Raw genomic sequence first — 23,261 nt, 5'->3', positions numbered from 1 at the left:
CACATGTCAGGAGTAGACTTGTCTTTGAAGGCCCTAATACTGAGCTGTTTTTCAATTGTTAAACCTCTCTTTGGGTTTCTGCCTGCTTGGCATGCAAAGTGCTGATTTCATATTGAGGCCCGACTTCTATCAGGAGTGGATGCTGGGTTACAACTGCTGCAGTGGGAGCCTCTGGGCTTCATTCTCTCCCTGTGCTGATTTTATTGCTGTGCTGGTTTCTGACAAATGGTTCCTACTTGGAGAGACCCTTTGGAAAACCTGACCTGTTTTATGTCCCCCACCCACCATTTTACACGACCTGAGAGATTCCATCATGTAAAATCATTTTCATGTTATGCTCACACGCACACATCCACACCAGCTGCCAACTGCTTTCTGGATGCCATTTGGGGTGAGGGTGGGGCTACAGCCTCCAAGGCTCTGATGCCTCAGGAGGGGGTCCAGATGGGTTTTCTTCAGGGTTTCTCCCTCACGGGAGAGCAGGTTCTCTGTACCCACCATTAAGGTCCACACAGGACACACTATGGTTACGCTAGCCATCTTGGGCTCCTTTGTGTAGAAAGATGGGCTATAACCCCAATCATCAACAGAGCAGCACCTGCCTTGTTCCCTGCAATGCTTAGGCCACCCCTTCCACCCACATCTCCTGTCAAAGACCTCATCTTACAGCCCAATGCTGATTCACACAAGACCCGTAACCAGGTTAGGTACAGTCAGGACCAGAAATATTGGAACAAGGACAACTGTTTGGGCATTTGGCCTCTGTACATCACCACATTGGTTGAAAGGAAACACACTCAGGTGGGAGCAAAGTCAGGACTTTCAGCTGTCATTCAAGGGGTTTGACAAAAGTGGGGCACTAACCATTCAGGAAGTACAGCCAGCGGCATACACACACACCCATCGTTGGCGGCTCATAAGTAATGGAACCAACCAACATCATTACAAACATGAGGATCGCCTTTAATACCTGGATGAAAATCCTTTGCAGTCAATGACTGCCTGACTAGCCAAAAGTTATCCTTGTTCCAACATTTCTTGTCCTGACTGTAGCAACCTAATGGCCACTCTGGCACAAAAGATCGGCTAATTTTAGCTTTGTGTGGGGTGTTTGCTTCCCTCTGGAGCGAAGTGTGCCATGTGAACATGGCCGCCTTGCACAGGCTTCCCTGGCAACGAACAGCTCTCTCAGCAAGGGCAGGGAGGCAGAGCAGGTCCCTCCTGCTGTGCAGCCCAAAGGCTGTGGGGCAGGACGCCTGCCTGCTCGTTCTCGCTGGTGTGATGGGCCAGGAACAGGTGTAGATCAGGAAGGGGGTGCCTACCTGGATGCCTGCCCATCAGATCAGTCCCTGGGGGCTATTTCTGGCTCCAGGCTCAGGGCAGGCAGCTGGGGATTAGGAGCAACTTTGCTTGCCAAGAATGTGGCCTCTTGCACAGGCCCATCTCTGCGAAGGGTGCCCAGCTCTTTGGTGGATCCCAAGCAGCTTCCACAGCTTGGCATTGCTGTGATAATATGGAAGTAATGGTGGTGGTGTGGGGGGGGAATGGCAAGCACAGGCTGAGCCTACCTGAAACCTGGCTGCCCCTGTTCCAGCAGGATGTTCTTTGGGGCTGGCAAAGAGCCACCACAGGTTATGGGGGGGGGGGCAGAATGGCAGAGCAGCCTGCTCAGCGCAGGCCTCCATCCCCCGGGGGAACAGGAGGAGGAACTGGGAGGTGCCCCTCGCCCAAGGCCTCTGCTGCTTCTCTGCTCTTACCGGCTCCGCCGGCTGCAATCTTGGGGCCAACGGGGCTTCACAGGTCAGCAGGATGCCACGCAATATGACTTGCACACCCTCAGAACGAGCCTTGCACTCTCAGGAGCGCGAGCCCCACAGTCCATGCTAGGGACCACAGAAGCCAAGACTGTGGCCCCAGCAGGCCCACAGCACCTTCCAGAAACCCACTTGGCGGCTGGAGTGGCTTCTTTGGCAAGGTCAGCTGCGGAGGCCTCTCCAGGCCACATCTTCTCCTCCAGGGGAGCCCCACCAGCAGAAATGCTGCCCGTGGCCAAGTCTGGCCTCTGCCCTGTCTCACCGGGTGCCGCTTAAGCCAGGTGGACAGGAGCAGCTCCCCAGTCTCAGGAAGGGGTTCACCTGCGAAGGTGGTGGTGGAGGCTGAACCTTGCAGTGTCTGTGGGTAGATGCCACTCTTTATCATCGTGGCTTCCCACCTCTGGCAGAGGCTGGCAGCTGGCAGGCTCCACCTGGTGCCTGCTCAGAGAATGCCCCCATAGCTGTGCCAGGGCTCTTCCTTTGGCCAATTCTGGGGAGCAGGAGGATTGATCTGCTCCACTGGAGAAAAAAACCCCTACGGAAGGGGGCCACTCTCACGGAGAGGCGGCTGAGGATCCACTGCCCAAGCAGACCGGGATCCCCACGATTCTGTGAGTGCTGGATTGTTGCCCTTCTTGAGGGAGGGGAAAACACACCCAGAGGGCTTCTTCCTTCTTCCCCAGACTCCGCACCCACCAGGGAGAGGCACCCGGCCTTGCACAGGGAGGGCAAAGCTTGCTGAGGTTCTGGTTAGGGTTAGGATGGGAATCAAGATACTGTGGAAGACTCTGGACAGCTTCCTCTCCCGCTTCTGAGGCAGGGCCTGGCAGTGGCCCCCCTCCTGCTGCAGCCCTGACTCGCTCGGCCCCGTCCTGGCATTCTTCCCGTGTGACATCACGGCACCTGCTGCCAGGGATATGCTGCTATCGTAGGAATGTGCTGGGAGCTCTGCAGAGAGAATGGCACCCAGGAGAAGCCAGAGGTGGCAGCAGCAGCCTGGCGGGGCAGGGATGGGACAAGCTCGGAGTTCGGGGCAGCGACCTCAGGCAGCTCTGACGTCCAGGTGGGGGAAGGGGGAACACGAGCGAGGCTAAGCTTCTTTGGGACACCTCCCCCCTCCCAAAAGTGTCCTCTGTTCTCAGCCAGCAAGAGGGTTATGAAAAACCCAAGCCCGGGCCGAGGCTCCAGCAGGCTGTGGCCTGGCCATACCTTCCGCTCTGCAGGGCAGCTAAGGACTCAGGCTACCTGCACCAGCAGGCCCAGTCAACAAGGCCATACGGTGTCGCTGGGGTGGGTGGTGGGCTTTACCCATGGGAGGCCATCCCCCCAGAAGCTGATGTCAGGAGGCTGGCAAGCACGCACCTGTTCGCTATGACAGGGCTTCCTGGCTCCCTCACCCTATGAGTTGCTTGAGCATGCCCCGCTCTCTAGAGGGAGGAAAGACAGCTGGGGCTGGGCAGTGTTGAGGCCAACGAGAGATTCCTTCCCCAGCTCAGACCCCTCCAGGCAGGGCAGGTCTGCTGCCAAGAGCCCCCACTTCTTAAAGCCCTAGGGCTGGGCCAGCTGGCCACAAGGGCAACTCCCTGGTTCGAGAGAGAGGCAGGACAGCAGGGAAACCAGTTTATTCCAGACCAGCCCTTTCCAGACATCCTGGGGTGCAGCTCCCACCTGCCCCTCCACCTTCCCGCTTCCCCTCCCTGGATTCCCTGGCTTATGGATGTATCAAAATTACAAACAGGTGAGAAGCCTCAGCTTGTGAAGGGCCCCCAAAGGCAGTCAAGCACACGGGCACTTGGGGGCTTGGGCAGGAAAGAGGAGTTCCAGCTGCTGGGCAAGGGACAGCAGAGGAGGCTGTGGCTGGGGGGTCCCAAGGACACCGGTGGCTGGGAAGGGCCGCAGGGGCCTGGCAGGCACTTGGGAATTGAAGAGCAGTCAGTAGAGGGGGAGCGGACGCAGGCCTCCAGTCACGGGCTGCAGTGGGAACTCCACCACAAGGCCAGAGCCGCCCTTAAGGCAAATGCACACCGAGGCAGAAGTGAGGAGGGGTGGGCAGAGCACACGGCCCCCCACAGATTGCACAGCCCCAAGGGGCTCCCCAAGAGGGGCTCCACGGCCCCCCAGGGCAATCAGGCTGAGCAAGCAGCCAAGGCACAAGGAAAACTCCCAGGAGAGGCCCCCAGCCCCCCAGGAAGGCAGTCCGGAGTATGGAATGAAGGCTTCAGGGCTTGCGTAAGAGAAGCTGTGGGCCCAGCGACAGGGGCCCCCCAAGGGCCGGGATATGAGGAGGGCTGCCCTTGCTCGGGGGTTGGCATTAAATAGGGGCAGGCAGCAGAGAGGCCACGGGGCAGCTCAGTTCTGCCCTTCGTCGCGCAGCTCAGAGGGGAGAAACTTGTACTGCTGCTGCCGGATCATGGCCAGCCTCCTGCGGGCCTCCTCCAGCTCCCGCTCCTTGCGCAGCATCTCCTCCTGGGCAGCAATGATCTGGGGGGAAGGAAGTGGCAGGTTACCTTGAGGGCGCTTTGCCCGGGAAGCCCCCAGGTCTAGCTCCACCCCTCTTCCGGGGCCTTACCTGCGCAATCCCGCCAACCATCCGTTCCTTCACCACCACCGTCTCGTTCTCTTCATCTTGGAAGGCAGCAGCCTTCTGTGCCGCCTTCACCAGGTTGTCCGACGCCCTTTTGACCGCATTGCCAGCCGCCTGGCAGAGATGGGGAGGGGCCGAGGGTCACTCACTGGGACAGCCTCAGTTTCCCCAGGCCTCCAGGGCGAGGGCAAGCCCATGCTGGGGAGGCCATCCTCTCTGGGGAACCTTTCAGCCTCTCAAGGAGCAGGTCTGGAGGAGGTGGTCTGGGCCGGTGAGTGGCGGGTAGCTGTGCCGCTCCCCCCATCTGTGAGGCTGTGCCGCCAGGCCTGCCTGGAGCAAGTCACACCACTGGTGATGGTGGGGAGAAGCTGGAAGGAGCCCCAGCCCAGCCCCAGGGGCAGGGGGCTCAGTCCTGACAGAGTCCACCAGGCCCAAACGGGCTGCCAACATGTATCAGACCCAGGAAAAGACGGCAGGACAGTGGCCATTGGAATGGGCGGGGGGAACACGGACACCCCTCCTGCAAGTCAGCCCCTCCATCGGGAGGGGAGGGGAGGGAACTGATGGCAGCCCTCCCCCAGCATGACAAACTTGGCTTACAACAGCAGGAACCCATTCAGGGATGGGTGGCCGAAAGCAGCTGCCCAGCCACAGGAACCTCACACAAAACCGGCCAATGCAAGGTGATCTGGCTGCCAACGTGCCCAGGGAGCCCCCGCTTGAGCAGCCAAGGCCACTTCCCTGCCAGGACCCCCTTCTGGGGCAACACACCCAGCCACAGGGCGGGCAGAGGCAGAGTGGCCACCCCACAGGGAGGGTCTCTGGGACCCTGGCTCTGGTTGGCCCTGCGCCTCCCCCAGCTGTGACTCTGGGTGATGAACAATAACACTATCAGTTGAAACAAATATTTATCTTCGTGTGACTAGGGAGGTGCTTGTCTGAGACGTTTTCTCAAGTTATTTTCTTGGCTGCTTTTCGTCGTTCCTCCACTTGTTTCTTTAAAGAGAACGTGGGCGAGCTCTTAGGGGGCAAAGGGGATTTTAGATGAAGCCTGTCCGAGGGGTGAACTTTGAAAAAGCAGGCAGGCTTTGAGCCTTGTGGGGAGCCGGTGAGGTGTAGGGGTTAAAGCCACCCAGACATGGGAGACCCAGGGCTGAGCCACCCTGATCCACAGAAATCCCAGGGGACCTTGGGCCAGTCATGCCCGCTTGGCCCAACCTACCTCACAGGGCTGTTATGGGCAAAACATGTCTTGTGCTGTGATTTGATATATGCACACGCTTTCCAAAAATCCAAACGCAGACCAGGCCCCTTTGCCTTCCACCCCAACCCCCTCCCTGGACTCTACCCATGCTGCGGGGGGGGGGGGGACCTCTTTCCCACGCAGAGGTCCAACCACTGCTGTCCACAGGGCATGGCCCAGGTGACAGTGGCAGCAGGGGGCTGCGATGAGGCCCTGCTCCCCAGGCGGGTTTGACACTGGAGAGCCAAGGGGACACTGCCCCTTTCAGCGAGGCCCCGGCCCTCCTCTGGGAGCAGAGGGGAAGCTCACCTGCAGGCGCTTCATGGCTTCGGAGTCCTGGTCAGCCTTGACCTTGCAGGCCACCAGGAGCTGCGCTGTGGAGGCTGCCACCTGCTTGGCTGAGGAAATGAGCTTCTCTTCGCTGGCGTGGCCCTGGACGGCCGCATTGGCAGCTTCGCACAGGTTGTTGGTGGCAGCGGCGACCATCCGGGCCTTGGGCAGGGAAGAAGGGAGGCGAGCAAGGGATGAGCGAGAGGGGAGGGTGGCAGCTGCTGGGAGTCTAGACTGGTGCCACAAGACCCCTGGAAGCTGCTGCCGCCTGGGGAGCCCCCCACCTGCCTGGAGCTCTCCTAGCCCCCGGCTACTCGCGGCTCCCTCCCTCCTCTCACTGGTGGTGCTCTGCTCTGCAGGTGGGAGGGTGTGAGCTGCAGGTCCCACCCGCCCAAGCAGCCCAAGGGTCTTGGGGACCAGGGCAGAGCTGTGGCCCTTCTGCACAGGAGCTCTGAGAAGACTCTCCTAATGGGAGGCCCATGCCAGGAAGAGCAGAGATCAGGCCTAGGAGAGGCCCACGGCACCTGCCTCCCTCTCATTACGAAAGGCAGTCATTCTAAGCAAGTCAGGAGCCCTTCCCAGGAGAGAAGAGGCAGCCCAGGATGAGGACAGACCCCCCAACAGCCCCCCCACACTCACAGCTGAAATGAGTCCTTGAGACCACTGTCCATCATCCAGGGCGTTCGCCGGGATGGCACCCACCTGGCGGAGAAAGATGGGATGGATGAAGGCCTGGGCTCAGCTTGAGGCTGGACACGGGGGCTTCCTGCCCAGGAGCCCCACACTCACCTTGCCTTGCGCCACAAGCTCCCTCTGGGCAGCAGAGGCAGCCTTCACCAGGGCACTGGTGGCCGCAGCAATGGACTTGGCCGCCTCCAAAATCTGCTCTTCAAAGTTGAGGCTCTCGTCTGCTTGCTGGGGGGGAAGAGGACCATCAGCAAGGAAGGGAATGCCCTCTGCCCCCAAAACCTCTCCATGGGGAGCAACACCTGGGATTCTGATCCAGTTTGCTCTGGTGGTGAGGGTCCAGGCTAGAAACTGGGAGACAGGGAGTTCTGGCCCCACCTGAGGCATGAAGGCCAGCTTGGTGGCTTTGGACCAGCCCCTCTCTCAGCACAGCCCACCTCACAGGGTGGTTGTTGCAGGGAAAATAAGAGGAGGAAGGAGTGTGAAGTATCTTGATGATGATGATGATGATATGATGATGATGATGGGATAAAAAACATCTTGGAAAAAAAAGTGGGAGCGGTTCTGCTTCCACACTCTTCCTGGAATGGGCGTGAAAAGGCCCCGGATGTTCAAGCACCAGATGTGCCCATTTGTGTGGGTCAGCTCCTTCCCCTCTAGCCCTACTTAAGCCTAAAACCCTCGTGACCCCAAAGGGGAGGAAGCCCGGCCGGCGCAGGGAGCCCTCGGGCCACGTAAGCGCAGCGTAGCTAAGCCGAGGCTGGACGAGAAGAGGCTGGGGTCCTCCTCCAGGCTCAACCCCCCTTGGCATGCGCCTGGAGGGACTGCCCCAGGGCGTCTGGTGCAGCAAGCGGGGCCGGGCCTCCTCTTTGTCCCACCTGGTGGTGTGGGAAGGGCACCCTGGCCCTTGCAGACCTCAGCTAGCACAGCTCCTGTGCTCTGCTGGGGTCAGGGAGGGGGGAGCAGGGAAGACCCACCTTGGGCTTGGCTCGTGGCTTCAGCTGTTCCAACTTCTTTGCTGCAGCCTCAATGGCAGCAGCTGCCCCCAACAGCTCGTTTTCGGCAATGACGGTGGGGTCCTCGGGGTCCACCCACTCCGTCCCTGGAGGAGACAAGAGGGCACAGGGGTCCAGAGTCCACTCCTGGCCTCACGCAAACAATGGCTTGACTCCCAGCTCCCTCTCCATCAAGGCCGCCCTTTTTGGAAAGTTCCACCCTTCTCGCTGCCTCCCCATCTTAAATAAGCAGCAGGGATTTCACCAGCCCCCCGTGGCATTCACACAGTGGGCTCAACTCGGTCTCCCCTTATTTCAAGGGGGTTTGGCTCACTGTGTTGTGTAAATGCAGCCCAGTGGGCAGGTTCACCATTCAATGTATTCTGAAAGCCCAGAAAAAGGAGAGACGCGTCGTGTGAGTGCAACTGACATCCCCTTGGATAGATGGGTGGGAGGCTCATGGGCAAACCAAAGCTACCTTTCATGGCTTCGGCAGCCTGGATGAGCTCCGTGACCGACCCGGCCACCCGCTTGGAGTACCCGGCCAGCTGCTGCTTCAGGTCGTGGCTTGGCTTTTGCAGGATCTGAGGGAGGAGGAGATGCACCTCAGTGCCCGCCAGAGCCCATGGCTGCCAGCGGCTAGGAAGGCGAGGGGCGAAGATGGCCGTGGAGAGAAGAGATGCCAGGGAAGCAGGGAGGGGCAGGAGAGGGAGGGAAGGCAAGGGAGGCTTGGGTTTGCCCAGAGAGAGATGGGCCGGAAAGGCCAGAGGAGCTGGTGAGGCATCAAAGAGGGTGAGGGCAGCTGAATCGAGTCAGGCCTCTGTTCTAGGTTTTAAGAGCGTCGACTTCAGCAAACTACAAGGAAGAAAAGGAAGGGTTCCACGGATGGAAGTCCTGGAGGGGAAATCAGGGCAGGACACCTGGGAAATTCTAAAGAACGAGATAATTGAGGCCCAAATGAAAACAGTACCACAGAGGAAGAAAAACAAGGGACGCCTGTCGAGACCAGTGTGGCTGCACAAAGAGCTCTCTGACAAGCCAAGGGACAAAAAGGACAAGTATGAAAAATGGAACGGGGGGCTCCTAACGAGAGCAGAATCCCAGCAAAGAGCCCGAATCTGCAGGGACGGAGTCAGGAAGACCCAGGCTCAGAACGAGCTAAGGCTTGCAACGAGTGCCAAAAACAACAGAAAAAGTTACTTTCGGTATGTAAGGAGCAAGAGGAAAGTCAAGGCAATGGTTGGTCTGCTAGTGGGAGAAGATGGCGAGAAGGTGATGGGCAGCAGGGAGAAGGTGGAGCTGCTTAATTCCTGTTCTGCATCTGTCTTCACGCAAAAGGGAAAAGTAGTCCAACCTGTCGAAAGCAGCACCGTGGGAGACAGAAGAGGAATGCAGGTCAAAATAGGTAAGGAATCAGTAAGAGAAGAGCTCGCTGCTTTGAACGAGTTCAAGTCTCCTGGACTGGATTGTTTACATCCCAGGGTACTGAAGGAGCTGGCGGATGTGATCGTGGAACCACCGAATGAAATCATTGAGAGCTCCTGGAGCACAGGGGAGCTGCCAGAGGACTGGAAAAGAGCTGAGGTGGCTCCAGTCTTCAAAAAGGGGAAAAACGTGGATCCAGGAAACTACAGACCAATCAGCTTGACCTCAATACCTGGGAAACTCCTGGAAAAGGTAACCAAGCAGCGGGTTTGTGAGCATCTAGAAATGAACAAGGAGATTACTAGAAGCCAGCATGGGTTTGTTAAGAACAGGTCATGCCAAACAAATCTCATTGCCTTCTTTGATAAAGTGACTAAATAAGTCACTAAATAAGTAATAAGAGAAATGCCATGGATATAGTATACTTAGATTTCAGTAAGGCATCTGATAAAGTAGACCATAGCCTATTCTTTGGTAAGATAGAACAATGAGGGATAGACAGTACCACTACCAGATGGCTTCACAGTTGGCTGACCAACCACACTCAGCGTGTGGCCCTTAATGGAACTCCATCTACGTGGAAGGAAGTATGCAGTAGGATACCTCAAGGTCCTGTCTTGGGCCCAGTGCTCTTCAACATCTTCGTAAATGACCTAGATGAGAGGACTGAAGGGGTGCTCATCAAATTTGCAGATGACACAATACTGGGAGGAATTGCTAACACTTTGGAAGATAAACTCAAGATTCCAAAGGATCTTGACAGACTTGAGCATTGGGCCCTATACAACAAGATGAAGTTCAATGGCGAGAATTGTAAGGTCCTACACTTAGGCAGGAAAAACCAAATGCACAAGTACAAGATAGGCAGTACCTGGATCAACAGTAGTGCCTATGAGAGGGATCTGGGTGTCCTGGTGGACCACCGCTTAAGAATGAGTCAGCGGTGTGCTGCAGCTGCCAAAAAAGCCAGCACAGTCCTGGGCTGCATCAACAGAGAGATAGTATCAAGATCACAAGGAGAGAAAGTACCGCTCTATACCACACTGGTGAGCCCACAATTGGAATGCTGCGTCCAGTTCTGGCCACAATACAAAAAACATGCTGAGGCCCTAGAAAGGGTGCAGAGAAGAGCAGCAAAGACGATGGGGGTCTAGAGGCTAAATCCTATGAAGAACAGCTAAAGGAGTCCCTCCAGTGGGAGGAGATGGGTGGTGACAAATTTGATGAATGAATGAATGAATGAATGAATGAATGAATTGGGTATGCTTAGCTTAACGAAGAGAAGACTGAGGGGAGACGTGATAGCAGTCTCCCAATACTTGAAGGGCTGCCACAGGGAAGAGGGTGTCGACATATTCTCCATGGCACCTGAAGACAGGACAAGAAGCCATGGGTGGAAGCTCGTCAGAGGCAGATCCAACCTGGAAACAAGGAGGAATTTCCTGACAGTGAGAACTATGAAGCCGTGGAACGGCTGGCCTCCCGGAGTGGTGGGTGCTCCATTGCTGGAGGCTTTCAAGGAAAGATTGGACAACCATTTGTCCAAGATGGTATGAGGATTCCTGCCTCGGGCTTAGGCAGGGGATTGGACTAAAAGACCTCCAAGCTCCCTTCCAACCTTACAATACTATGATATGATCCTATGATAAAGCAGCCCCTCCCTCTGCCCGCCCTGTCTGGCTCGGGTGGTGTGAGCCAGCCCTGCAGCTGCGTGCAGAACACGAACCCCTTCCCCAAGTGGGGGTCCCCTGGCGCTCTGTTGGAATTATCAGGGGTCAACTCAGCATTGTCTCATAAGGGGGTCTCTACCAAACGCATCTCTATTGTGCTTGTGGGATGTCACATAGGTCACCTGATTTCCACTTCCTCCTTCTTCTTGGGCTTGGGGATTAACAGTCTCCGTTACCTTTCTGGCAGACCTGCAAGCAGGAGCTGCTGCAGGATGCAGCTCTCACCCTTTAGAAAGTGTCTACAAAGAACCAGTGATGATTAAGTGCTTTCTACTATGAACCTACCTGTATCCAGTTCTACTGAATAAAGGTAAGCTATATCTATTTTCTTCATCTAACTACAGTGTGAAGACTGAATTTATTTCTGAACATAATTAAGCTTAATGTGCAAGTTCCTTTTTTGGTTCACACTTTTACTCTGCAAGATTGCTGTTAGCTGCTTGGAGTTCTTTTATTAACCTTTAAAAACTCCATCAGCTCCCCGCAGCTCACAGGACCAGGGCTGCTTCTGCCCCTCAGCAACCTGGCCAAGCAGGGACATGGACACAGAGCGCTGCCCTCCACAAGGAAGGTTAGCTGCCCTGCACACGGCTGTTTAGCAATGCCCCTGCAGCACAAAGACCAGCACACCAAAAAGCCTGGGGTTAGGTCCTGCCCTGCAGGGGAAGACAGCCATCCTCAGCCCCCCAGCCTAATGACTGGTCCCCCAGCCTAATGACTTGGGACTGACCCCTCCCTTTCCCTAGGGTCTCATCCTGTGCAGACTCACAGCGTGCCCTTGCATGCAGCACATGCCATGCTCACCAACTGGGCAGAGGTGAGGATAGGGAAGAAGGGATGGGGCAAAGCAAAGGCTGTTGGGGGCAGGGGTGGATGCCCAGCCCACGAGGTGGGGAGGGGCCAGGCACCTACCACCAGGACATGCTCCAGGAGCTCCAGGTAGCCACTGGCACACTCCTTGCCAAAGCGTAGGGCTCGGTGTCGGACCTCGCTACTCACTTCTGGGTGGCAGGCAGCTTCCTGGAAGGCAGATAACCTGAGAAAGACACTCACCAACCCCCATAGAGAGGAAGAGGGACCACCCACCCCCCCCGAGCACCCAAGCACAGCCCCTTAGAAGAAGGCATCTGCTCCCTAGGGAAGGGCTGCGAGGGCTCAGCTGGAGGGCTGACTCGGGGGACTCATCTACCCCTGACAAGTCCGGCTTTTAGCCCGCCCACCTCTTCCAGCCCCCCAGCATGACTTGTCCAGAGAGCCTGCCTGAGTGTGCCATCCTGCGAGACCTCTCAGGCCACAAATCAGAGGCAATTCCAGGGGGACCCTCCAAGCACTGGGGTCTTCCTCCTCATCGAAAACCCCACCGTTCAAAACCAGCCGAGGTCCCGCATACCACCCCACCTGAAAAATGGTCCCAGGGCCTGAAAGGCCTTTCCCCACCTTGCAGGAGCGCAACATGTCCGCAATGGCGCGACGGCTGAGGTTGGCCGTGGCTATCACATCCTCCTGCCGGCAGGAGTTGCCAGCTGCCACCGCCTTGGCTGTTGCCATGGTGATGCCTTTCGTCATGCGGATGAAGTCTTCTGGTGTTGAGGTTTTGGCAGGGGGCACGTGGGAGCAGAACACCTGGAGGAGGAGGAGGAGGAGGAGGAAGGCAAGTCAGCCTGGGAGAGTGGTGGGCAGGTGGTCAGCGAACACAGGGATCAGGGCACCAGCACTCACCGCAAGCTCCTGCCGAATGTGTTCAATGGTGGCCTCCAACGCCCGGGTCCCCTTGGTGGCCTCGTCCTCCACTGCTTTGACGGTCTTCAGGAGCGATGTGACATTGGTCACCATCACCTGCCAATGACCAGCCAGAGAGCTGCTCAGGGATCAGCCGGCCCATCCCCTGTGCGCCTGGTGCAGTGCTCACTTCCCCTCCCCCCAAACGGAAGGATTCCACTGGGCACACCAATTGCCCTGCAGCACACCCCGCCCCAGCGGCCCAGGCCTGACCTTCGCTGAGTTCTTCAGCTGGTACACGGCGGGATCGTCTCCGGACTTGCCGGCAGCAGCTTTGGTTGCGCTGATCAGGTCTCCCAGGGCTTTTGCAACATCTTTGACAGCGTTGATCAAAACCACCTGGGCACAGAAAGGCCAGGTGAGCCAGAGCAGCAAGGACCAGGTCAGGCACGCCTGCCCCGCCCACCTGTGGTCGCTGCCCTGACCTGAGTCTCTGGGTCCTCGGAGCCCAAACTGGCCGCCCCCAGCTTCACCACCTCCGCCAGGCGCGTGATGGTTGCCACTGAGGACTGGGCAGCTTGGGCCAACTTCTCCTGGCTCGCGGTGGCATTCTGCACCAGCACCTTGGTGTCTTCCACCAGCGCTTTTGCCGTCTTCAGGATGCCTTCCCTGCCGAGAGAAGAGCGTTTCAGAATGTGCCAGAGGTGGCGGCACCACAAGCCAGCTGCTGGCATCCCCCCAGCCCCTGGGAGTCACCACCTGTGGTCAGCGAAGGTCTCTGCGTTCTCGCGATTGAGGGTTCCAGCTGTGGCAAACATGATGGTTGTGTCCAGGTCCGCGATGATGCCCGACACGGCACTGGCTGCCGTGATGCATGCCTGAGTGCCCCGATTGCCAGCCTGGAGGGCTGCCAGCACGTGTGACACCTGCAGGGGAGCAAAGGCAGAACACCCTGCTCTGGTCTGTGGGTCTGACACCCAACACGAGCCCAGGAGAAAGGCGGGTGCCGGGACCTTTCCCCCCTAGGCCCGGCAGGGTCTAGGCAGAGTCACCTTCTCAGAAACTCTGCGGGCGCATTCAATCAACTCCTTCTTGGTGTAGGCATCGCTGGGGCTGCACTGTAGGGCTCCAGCCTTGGTCACCAGAGCGGCACAGCCGTGGCCGAGCTCCTGCACTCTGTTCTTAACGTGGGAGCCAATCTGGAGGGGAGCACAGAATTCGAGAGAGAGAGTCACTCCCTGCCAGCCCCTGCCATCTGAGTGCCCTTCTGGGGGTGGAGATAACACTATCTGGCTTCTTTTCAAGGAGCCCACCCTGGAGATACCCCAGACCCACCCCTGACAGAATGGGCCCTAACGTTTCCCCTGCCCTCAGCTTTTATGGGCCGTCAGCCCCAACCAGAAGCTGACTCCACAGGAAGGCAGAGCTACTCTACTGAGCCAGACTCAGCCGCAGAACCTGGCCAGCCTGCCTGCCTGCCCCCTCCCTCCCTCTTACACCCCAGAGAATCAGCTGCCTGGCGCGCTCGCCTTTCCCAGGGCTTCCGGGGCAGCTTCTGAATATCCCTGGCAAGACCACCTCTGTGGCTCTCTCCACCCCCAAATCTCGTGCCCCCTGCCTCACTACCTGCCTTTTCAGCCACCGTCTCCTCACCTCTTCATTCTCCGCCGTGAGGGCAGCTGGCTTGGCCTGCAGGGCCAGGCGCCCATAGTCTGTGGTGAGCTGGCTGGCCAGGATGCCCAGCTCATCCGGGTTGGTGGTGGATTTGGTTACCTGCAGCAGCACAAAAGATATGGGTTAGTGAAGGTGGGTGGGGACGGCTCCTTCCGCTGGGGGAGAAAGAATCTGGAGGGCGGTCAGCGCAGGAGCTGGTCGCCCCAGCTCTGGCGGTCCTGTGCGTGAAGGCCATGCTTCCCCAAGAGGGCACCCAACCGGCTCACCATCTCCTGCACCGTCACGGCTATGGCCTTGGCCGTCTTCACCATGGTGGTCTGATAGTCCACGAAGGTTCCTTCGGGCTCTCCCACGGGGCCCTCGTCCAGCTGCGGCAAGAGAAAGAGAGACCCTGTCAGGCAACCCAGCACATGTCTGTGCCTCCCCCTACCCAGTGCCTTCCTTCCTGGCACAAGGATTGCACCAATGGGGGGAGGGGCCAGCAAGCTGGCCGACAGGGGGACTTCAGCCCCCCTGAAACTCAGCAGCAAATGCCCCGAGCCTTCAGATCCAACCTGAACCCCCCTGGCTGCCTCCAGACCCCCTCTGGACGTGCCCGGCTGCCTCTGCAAGGGAGCCAGTGCCACCAAGTTTAAGAAAGCGCCAAAGGGGAGCCAAGCACAGGGACTCCCTAGAGAAGAGGCACTCTCCTGGGGATGCACTTTCTGTGGGCGTCAAGGGGCCCGGCACATCTGGCCCCTGCAGAAGCGGTGCTGGGGGGCAGGACCACAGCCCTCCCCGCTCACCTGGTTGAGGGCCTGTGTGATGGAGTCCACCATGCCGCCCACCACCCCTGCAGCGCTGGCTGCCTCATTCAGGGTGGCTGTCAGGTCCTCGACGGCCTCCTTCATCATCTGCGCGGCTTCCTCGAGGGCTTCCTGCGTGTGAGCTGCCTGCTGTGGAGAGAGGCCCATGTCACGCCCTGCAGTCACACCCTGCGGCCACCCCCCACAAGCCCAGGCGGCATGTGCACCGTGCCAGGCCGGCACAAGTCTCCACACTGACGCGACACCCTGTGTGCATCGACTGACCAAGCCAGAGCCAGTCCCGTGGGTACCTTGGGATTTCCCCCGGCCTCCTTGGCCGTGTAGAGCATCTGCAGGCCCGACTCTGCCAGCGTCTTGGTCTGGTCCAGGAGGTTCATTTGCTGCTGGTGATTGAGCATCTTGGAGGCTGCACCCACGGCTGCCAGGACCAGGGGCTCAAAATACTGGGCGAGTTGGGAGACCTGGAGGAGGAGAAGGGAAGACAGAACATGGGGGGACAGGGAGAAGCAGCCCCCCCCACCTGGCCGGCTCTCTGGGGTGCCTGCGCACCCTTGCAAATGGACCAGCAGGGAAACCACGTGCACAAGTGGGTGGGCAATCAAGGTGCCCATCCTTGAGTCCAAATGCGGGTGCAGTGGTCTGGTGGACAGCTCTGCAGGCTCTGAGTCTTCAGGGGCCGAAGGCAGCTCTCAGCCCAGCACTGCCTGCCCCACACGGAGCCCCTCCAACCTTTGTCAGGCCCCGCCTAAGTCTTCCTCCTCCAGGCAAAAGTGCCCTAGGAACCGTCACCGGCAACACCCATCCACGCTGAACGTCTCATCCTAGAGCTGTGCATGTGCAGCAACGAGAGGCAGGCCAGACTTGTAGCATCACAGGCAGCCCAAGCAGGATCGCGACCAGACCTGCCAACCACAGCAGGCCAAGGCCTGGCCAGGGACACCCCTGGTCCTCCCCACCACGGCTTGCGGTGGAACAGTGTCCAGAGGGGCCCAGCTGCGTCCAGCCCCAAGACCCCCAGCTGGTAGCCTTCCTGCAGCATTTTGTGCCCCCAGCCCTGGAGTCATCACCTGCCTGGGGAAGCCACGCCAATCACAACCCAGAATGCCCCCCCCCGTTCCCTTGAATGTCATTTCCCATTTTTAAACATTGGAGGGATGCCCGACGCTGGAATGAAAAAGTGAGGTGCCGAGACAGCCGTCAGGGTTACAGCATGATGCTGCCAGAGCAGGTGGGGCACACTTTTTGGACCTAATTTTCCTTGACTGGGGGGGGGGCTCCTAAGGGGGCAAATTAAGGCTCAAGCAGCTATTTTAGTGCTTGACGCCCACCTAGCTAGAGTCCCGAGTCCTGGGGTTTTCAGCTTTGCCCCTTCAACTGCCCAACCCCTCACCAGAGGATCATAGGACTGTAGAGTTAGAAAGGACCTTGAGGATCACCTAGTCCACCCTCTGCCACAAGCAAGAAAAGCATTCTCAGGATTAATGTCCAGCTTCTTCTCAAAAGCCTCCAGAGACGGAGAAATCACAACCGCCACAGGTAGACTGTTCCACTGATAGACAGCCCTTACCATCGGCCAAGTTTTTCCTTCTATTTAAAAGAAATCTAAGTAGCTGCAACTGAAAAAGCTGAATACCAGTCCACCCACTTGGGGGCTCCAAGGCTGCATTTTTCCTGTGTGACTTAATGCTGGCCCTACACTAAGGCAAAGGCGACATGCCTGCAGGGCAACTGGTGGCACTCATATAAGTTCATGAGAAGCTGGTGGGCCAGCCATCTGTCCTGAAACTAGCCTCACTTGTGGGGTGGTTTTCAGGATCAGGTGGGGCAGGGAAAGGAAGAGCAACATCTACTTCCTGAGTTCGCTGAGGAGGATGAACTGGAATCAATGAAAGTACAGGTCACCCTAAACCCAAGTCAACAAAACGCAACAGCTGTGTTCGCACAACAGACCACGGCCAAAAAATTAACCCCACAATGGCTCCATGTGATGGCCCGTGCTCTATAACCATATGCCACCAAGCCTCATTTTAGCCGGGTCTAGCATCCCCTGCAAACCCAGCCGGGGCATCACAGCCAAGAGTGCCAGAAAGGCTGGTTCTTGCCCAGAGCAAGAGGAGGATCTGACACACCCGCAGCAGCTGGCTGTCTTCATGCAGGGCTGCAGAGGCCCAAACCACGCAGTGGGACCAGAGGCCCTCCCTGCTGCACAGAGACCCAGCGGTGAAGATCCCTGGGGAAGTGCTGGCTAGGACAAAGACACGCCTTCCTCGGCCCCACTCCCTTCCTCCCATCCACAGCACCCCAGTCTCAGGCTGACCCAATGGGCTCTTCGAAGTCAGACCACAAGGTACCCCTACAGTTGGCCCCATGGCCTTGCCAGCCTGCTGTGCCTGCCCAGGGCTGGCGTGGACCTCTCCTCCTCCTCCCGTAGCCAGGTTGTCTCACCTTGTGGCCGAGCTGGGAGGCCTCGGCACGAGCGGCATCTGCCACAGGCTCAATGAGATTGCTGATCTCCTGAACAGCTGTGAGCATCTGGTTGTGCAAGGCCTGAGGAAGGAGACAGCCCTGAGCACAAGTTTGCAGCAGGGGGAGGGCACTCCCCCCCCAGCTGCCAGTGGAATCCCCAGAAGCAGGAGCTGGGCCCAACTCTGGCACAGGAAGGCCTTCTGTCCCCTGCCTCCGGCCAGAAGGGGCAGGCCAGCCTCCTCTTCTCCACTGCCGGAAACGGACAGCCCTTGGGTGCCCGTGGGTCAGGGACCTCCCAATTCGGAGACAAACAGGCAGGGCTCCCACAGGCGGTCAGCCTCTCTAGAAAAGGCCAGTGCCCGGCTGCTCCTCCAGTGTGATGCAAGATGAGGGCCAAGGGGGCGGCATTCCCTCACCTCTTGGGAGATGCCTTCCCGGGGTGCCAGCTGCTGGCTGATGGCTGCCAAAGAGGCCTGGTCCACATCGCGGATGCACTTGCTCAGCGTTTCAATAGCCTCATCGCACTCCCGCTGGCCAGGAGCTTTGTCCCTGCAGACAGCAACGGCAGCCCTATGTGCACACGTGGGCACTCCCAGCACACAGAGCCCCCTTCCCTGCTGTCCCGGCCTTGCTGCCCCCATCCCGAGCTATCGCATCTGCTCTCCCCTGCCCGGTTCTGCCGACTCTATGCAGGGGACTGACAGCAGAGGTGCCAGCAGACTGCTAACGATGTGGAGTTCAGGGGGAGCCAGTTTTCAGACATCTGGCAAGAAAGTAAAGGTGGCAAGCCCCAAATCCTAAGAGGATCTCTCCAATTGTGCAAATGGGCATGAAATGGCAAGGGCTAAGGGAATGTAAAGTACGGGGAGGAAACACCTTAGTTTCCCTGACACACTACTGGGATCTGGGCCAGGGATCGGCTAGAAGAGGCTGTGGCTGCAGCCGAGAAAGTGCCTTTGTATGCACAGCTGCCCTTCGCAGGCAATTCTACAAGTCCGCAAAATTATACAGGCCCAGTCCTTGGACTGCTTCTCTGGTTTTGGCTACTCCAACATCCATTTTTCACTCTCAGCAGAAGACATTCTGTTTAGCACAGAACAGGAAGGGAACAGCAAAGCAGGGTCCTAAACCCCCCCACCCCCATCTCTTCTGGCCACTGCTCTGACTTTGAGGCTCAACAAGTTTTGCTCTTTCCTGCAGGTATCTTCATACTGACAAGCTGAAAGTTCTCTGAAGAAGGAACACCTGTAGCAGGAAAGGAACGGAGTCTGTCTGGAAAGAGCGGCTGGCCAGGCCTCCATTCTGGGAAGCCTCCGAGTCCAGCTCTGAGACCAGCTGCACAGGTGAAGGGCAAGGCGAGGCATTTGCTTTGCCCCATTTTGTTCCTGAACACTTCGGAGCCAGCCATAACAATACATGCCTTTGTTAAAGCATGCCTGGCCCCCCTCCACCCTGTCTGCGTTGGCCTGCCTGGAAGACTGATTGGAGCCAACTCTTGGGACAAGGAACATCCTTGTTGGACCTTAGTTCTGCACTGGTCTACCTGGCCAGGGATCAGGGTATTCGGCGGACGACATTCTCCCACAAGAACCTGACCCACGGCAGCTTCCTTTGGGTCCCCTAGCATCTCATGTGTCTAAGAGAGCGCGGCTAATGCAACTTCTAAGCTCTTGTGCCTGCAGACTTCATTTCATCATAGCTACTTGTTTGCATGTTTGTTTGAACACTGTTGTGCTACCTAAAGTAAAGGCTTCCCTTGACGTTAAGTCCAGCCGTGTCCGACTCTAGGGGGCGGTGCTCATCTCCGTTTCAAAGCCGAAGAGCCGGCATTGTCCATAGACACTTCTGTGGTCATGTGGCCAGCATGACTACATGGAACGCCGTTACCTGCCCGCCGAAGTGGTACCTATTAATCGACTCATATTTGCATGCTTTCGAACTGCTAGGTTGGCAGGAGCTGGGACTAGCAACGGGAGCTCACCCCGTCACGCGGATTCGAACCGCCGACCTTCCGATCGGCAAGCTCAGCGGTTTAACCCGCAGTGCCACCGCGTCCCTATGTTGTGCTACCTACCACAGGGAAAAAACAGGATATAAATATACAGTAATTAAGTGTCATCAATTCTGTTATTAAACCCCACAGTGACCACTCAGATGCATCAGGAGGCTCAGTGGCGTGAGGAGGGTTCTCCACTGGGCCTCCTGAGCAGCTGGTATTCAGGCCAAGCCACAGGACAGCATGATCCTTCATGAATTTATCCTGTTCCTTTTGAAAACCAGCCATGCTGCATGGAGATCATCAGCACACAGTTCCAGAGTTTGGCTCTATACATAGGAATACTTCCTTTTCTCCATCCAGATCTCCCTAAGTTTAGTTTCAACAGAGGACCCTGCTTCAAACACTACAGCGGACAGAAATTTACCTCTGTCCCCATTTCCTGCATCCCAGATAATCTATATACCTTAAAGGTATCTCCCCGGACCTGCCTTTGCCCTGAGCCCAGAAACCTCAGGTGATGTAGCCATTTTTTGCTCGGGAACTGTTCCAGCCCCTCCTCGTTTTTGGCTGCCCCATTTTTCATCCCTATGCAGGTAGTCTTTGTTTAGCGACCACAATTGGGACTGGCAACTTGGTCGTTAAGCAAAGCAGTTGCTAAGCAAAACCACAACTTTGCTTATGATCAGCTTTCCTTTGCTTTATTGACCTGTGAAGGCCGTAAATGTGAGAACTGGTCGTAAGTTACTTTTTCATCACCATAACTTCAAACAAGTCCTTGTTTGGCGACTGCCTTGCTAAACAAGGCAGTCGCCAAACAAGGACTACCTGTGTTAGCCTTTTTGAAGTGTGGCAATCAGAACACTGGAGAATGATACTCTGCCCCTCAGCCCCACTCGGGCCAATGACAGAAGCACATCTGGATTTGGACCATCTGCCAGGTGGGGCCAGAACCTCCAGCAGCTGCACAAGGCAAGGGAGATAAGCCTCTCTCCCAGCTTCTGAGGATGGGCCCCTTAGGGGCTCAACTGCACCTTCTCCTAGATCTGAAGTGCCTCAGACTGAGTTCCTCAACTTATGCTCCATGGGGGAAGGAGCTGGGCCCCTGTGGAGTGAGGGCAAAAAGCAGGCACCCACCTCATGTTGGTGATGAGCTTCTTGATCGAATCGGAGACAGTGCGCGAATGACCAGCCAGCACTGACCACTTAGGAGGGTCCTTTGGGTTGACAGCCAGTGAGCGTGCAGTCTGGATGAGGCCAGCAGAGCTTTCCAGCATGGTCTTGGCAGAGGAAAGGATGGGCTCCATGGCTCTGCGCCCCTATGAGGGAGCAGCGTGGGTCACTCGGGGCAATGGGCCAAGGGCTGTCCAGAGAGGATCCTTCCTCCTCCTCCAAGCCAAGACTGGCAGGCCCCCAGCATGCTCCACCTACCTCCAGGCTTATCTGGGCAGGGATGGTGGCAAACTCAGGATTAGAGGCAAAGGCGGTCAGGTTGTCCACCGCTTCAATCAGTGGGGCTGTGGCTTCGCGGCAACGCTCACGGTTCTCTGGAGTGAAGGCACCATCCAAGGCCTGCAGGGAGACCCACATCCGGGCCTTCAGCTTCCATGCTGTGATGGGCCTTGCAGCTCCCACCCAAGCCTGGGGCCCAGGACCACCCGCTTCCTGCTTCCACAGAGACCCCCGACCCGTGGACAACTCAGAGGCAGCCACACAGCCAAGGTGGAAGGGAGCCTGCCTGCAGAGGCAAGGTGGTCATTTAAACCTCACAGCCACCCATCTGGCCAGAAACTCTCCCTAGTCCTTTGCAGGATGACCAGTCTGCCTAAAATCCGTTCTTGGGCCAGCCTCAGTTGTCAGATGTACAGGGTACTGGTCAAACCCAGAAAAAGGGTTAAGCGTGCAGTGCAAACGTAGCTGTTCAGTCCATGGTCCAGAAAGACACGGACATCTTATTTACATTTGCGCATCTCTCTCGGCATGCCTTGCACTCCTGTAGCACCCAAATGCGGATTCCCATTTCTCTCTACTGAGTATCATCTTCCCAGTTGGGAATCTGGGGGTACCTTGATGGTCTTGACGAGGTTCGCTGTGCTGTTGGCTACCTCCTTGGCAGACTGGACAAACTGGCGCTTGGCTACTGGATTGGCAGTGCGGGATGAGGCCAGCCGGCAGGTGTTGCAAAGGGCAGAGGTGTGTTTGGCCACGATGGTGGCGGCCGACAAGACCTGAGGGAGGCAAGGAGGGCCCTCTGCCTTAGCCCCACCCAGGAGACCGACAGGAATCACCCAGCTCCTTCCATGAGGAGGAGGACACAGCAGCACCGCCCCGCCTCCGTGGGAGGAGCTCAGCCACCACCTTCGCACTGAGAAGGCTGTGTTCTCAAGGGCCCGCTCAAGGGGCCAGTGCCCTCACCCTCTGTCCTCCATCCCCATCACGGGTGGCCAGTTACCTGGGACTGCGTGCAGGCCGGGTCAATTAAGTTCTGGCAGGCCATCTGGATGGCTTGGTTAGCTCTGGCAAACTGGGTGGGATCCACCAGGCCTTGCTGCCCAGCCTGGCTGTTGGGGTCGGAAACTCCCACCAAGTAGGCTGCCTGCAACAGAGCATGGGGCGGGAAGACCTGAGAGCAGGGCAGGCAAAGTCCCTGCCACACCTTCGCTCCACAGCGAGGAGCTTTGTGCCCGTCAGCCGTGCAAGGGGGCTTCTGCCTCATACCTGGGCAGCCGCCTCAGTGAAGCCACAGAGGGCCTTGGAGGCCGTGCTGACTGACTCGCCAAATTCGGGCAGCTTGCTGTTCTTCGCATTCTGGGAAATGCCGGCCATGGCCTCGCCCAGCACCTGCAGGAGAAGGAAGGCACAGAGGCATGGGAAGTGCAGTGTGTGTGTGCGTGTGTGTGGTGCTATGGATTCTGGGAGCTTCTGGCACCGGGTCAGCGGGGAGCAGCTCCCACACCATCCAGAAATGCAGGTTTTAAGAGGGGAGAAAGAATTCCAGAGGTCTGCAAAGCTTCCCAAGAGTTGGTGACCCTGTCTGGATACCTGCCCTGGGCTTGGGCAGAGGGCACTGGAAGGCCTCAACAGCCCCTCCCAACTAGGGTTCTAAACTCCTTGCCCACCCCGCTTGCCCCGGACCCATCTGCCCACTCACCTTGGAGTTCTCCATGACACTGTCCAGGCAGTTGAAGTAGGACATGTCACTGACTGCCTGGGTAGGGTTCTCCAGAAGCTCCCGCACTGTCTGCAGAGGAGAAGCCAGTTAAACCACAGGCTGGGCCCGCCCTACCTCCCCCCCACCTCCCCCCCACACAGCATCACAGCACCCGCCCTCTCCTCGGTGCAGGCTGGCTGACCTCCAGCTCCCGCAGAGCATTGTCACACTCCTTCTGGCCTGGTGCCTGCTGGGTGCACATGGTAATCAGCTGGTTGATGCTGTCTGTCACGGCCCTGCCAGGATGGGAAGAGAGAAAGAGAGGCCGCCGTTAAGCCCGGCCCGCCCCCATCCCCCAGAGTGCAGCAGTGGGCATGGGCATCTGAGCCCAGAACAGCCATCTGGCCCTTGCCTCACCCGAGGGTGGCCCTCCGCAGGCATCCCGCCAGTTCTCAGGTGGGGCGTGCTCATGCCACCATGAGAGGGGCTGCGTACCGGGCAGCTGCAGCAAGCTGGTTCTTGAGGTTGGGCGCTGCAGGGTCTGCTGAGAGGGCCTTGGCTGCGAGAAGCAACTTGCTGGAGGAGAGGGAGATGCTCTTCAGGTTGGACACCACCTGGGCCTGGGCCTCCTTGGACTGCAA

General features: G+C 57.8%; 1 protein-coding gene across 2 annotated transcripts in view; it reads right to left on the bottom strand.

Annotated features, from left to right (window-relative positions):
* Positions 1 to 3,421: 3,421 nt before the first annotated feature.
* TLN1 (talin 1) overlaps positions 3,422 to 23,261 on the bottom strand; it is a 45,309-nt gene continuing 25,469 nt past the window's right edge. For both annotated transcript variants that reach the window (XM_063295938.1, XM_063295939.1), the window contains 28 exons: positions 23,116 to 23,255; positions 22,823 to 22,916; positions 22,621 to 22,710; positions 22,188 to 22,310; positions 21,922 to 22,065; positions 21,536 to 21,697; positions 20,901 to 21,041; positions 20,607 to 20,788; positions 17,890 to 18,022; positions 17,453 to 17,554; positions 15,298 to 15,468; positions 14,987 to 15,136; positions 14,468 to 14,569; positions 14,181 to 14,300; positions 13,580 to 13,726; positions 13,287 to 13,453; positions 13,013 to 13,196; positions 12,801 to 12,926; positions 12,528 to 12,644; positions 12,246 to 12,431; positions 11,721 to 11,828; positions 8,132 to 8,237; positions 7,636 to 7,760; positions 6,761 to 6,886; positions 6,611 to 6,673; positions 5,951 to 6,133; positions 4,384 to 4,512; positions 3,422 to 4,295 (listed from right to left, as the gene is read on the bottom strand). In XM_063295938.1, the coding sequence (XP_063152008.1) occupies positions 4,164 to 4,295; positions 4,384 to 4,512; positions 5,951 to 6,133; positions 6,611 to 6,673; positions 6,761 to 6,886; positions 7,636 to 7,760; positions 8,132 to 8,237; positions 11,721 to 11,828; positions 12,246 to 12,431; positions 12,528 to 12,644; positions 12,801 to 12,926; positions 13,013 to 13,196; positions 13,287 to 13,453; positions 13,580 to 13,726; positions 14,181 to 14,300; positions 14,468 to 14,569; positions 14,987 to 15,136; positions 15,298 to 15,468; positions 17,453 to 17,554; positions 17,890 to 18,022; positions 20,607 to 20,788; positions 20,901 to 21,041; positions 21,536 to 21,697; positions 21,922 to 22,065; positions 22,188 to 22,310; positions 22,621 to 22,710; positions 22,823 to 22,916; positions 23,116 to 23,255 (3,753 nt within the window). In that variant the 3' untranslated portion in view covers positions 3,422 to 4,163. The remainder of the gene's footprint in view (positions 4,296 to 4,383; positions 4,513 to 5,950; positions 6,134 to 6,610; positions 6,674 to 6,760; positions 6,887 to 7,635; positions 7,761 to 8,131; positions 8,238 to 11,720; positions 11,829 to 12,245; positions 12,432 to 12,527; positions 12,645 to 12,800; positions 12,927 to 13,012; positions 13,197 to 13,286; positions 13,454 to 13,579; positions 13,727 to 14,180; positions 14,301 to 14,467; positions 14,570 to 14,986; positions 15,137 to 15,297; positions 15,469 to 17,452; positions 17,555 to 17,889; positions 18,023 to 20,606; positions 20,789 to 20,900; positions 21,042 to 21,535; positions 21,698 to 21,921; positions 22,066 to 22,187; positions 22,311 to 22,620; positions 22,711 to 22,822; positions 22,917 to 23,115; positions 23,256 to 23,261) is intronic.

This window comes from Candoia aspera, chromosome 2 (genome assembly GCF_035149785.1).
Source record: "Candoia aspera isolate rCanAsp1 chromosome 2, rCanAsp1.hap2, whole genome shotgun sequence".
Lineage (NCBI taxonomy): Eukaryota > Metazoa > Chordata > Lepidosauria > Squamata > Boidae > Candoia > Candoia aspera.
This window is presented reverse-complemented; position numbering and strand designations above follow the sequence as displayed.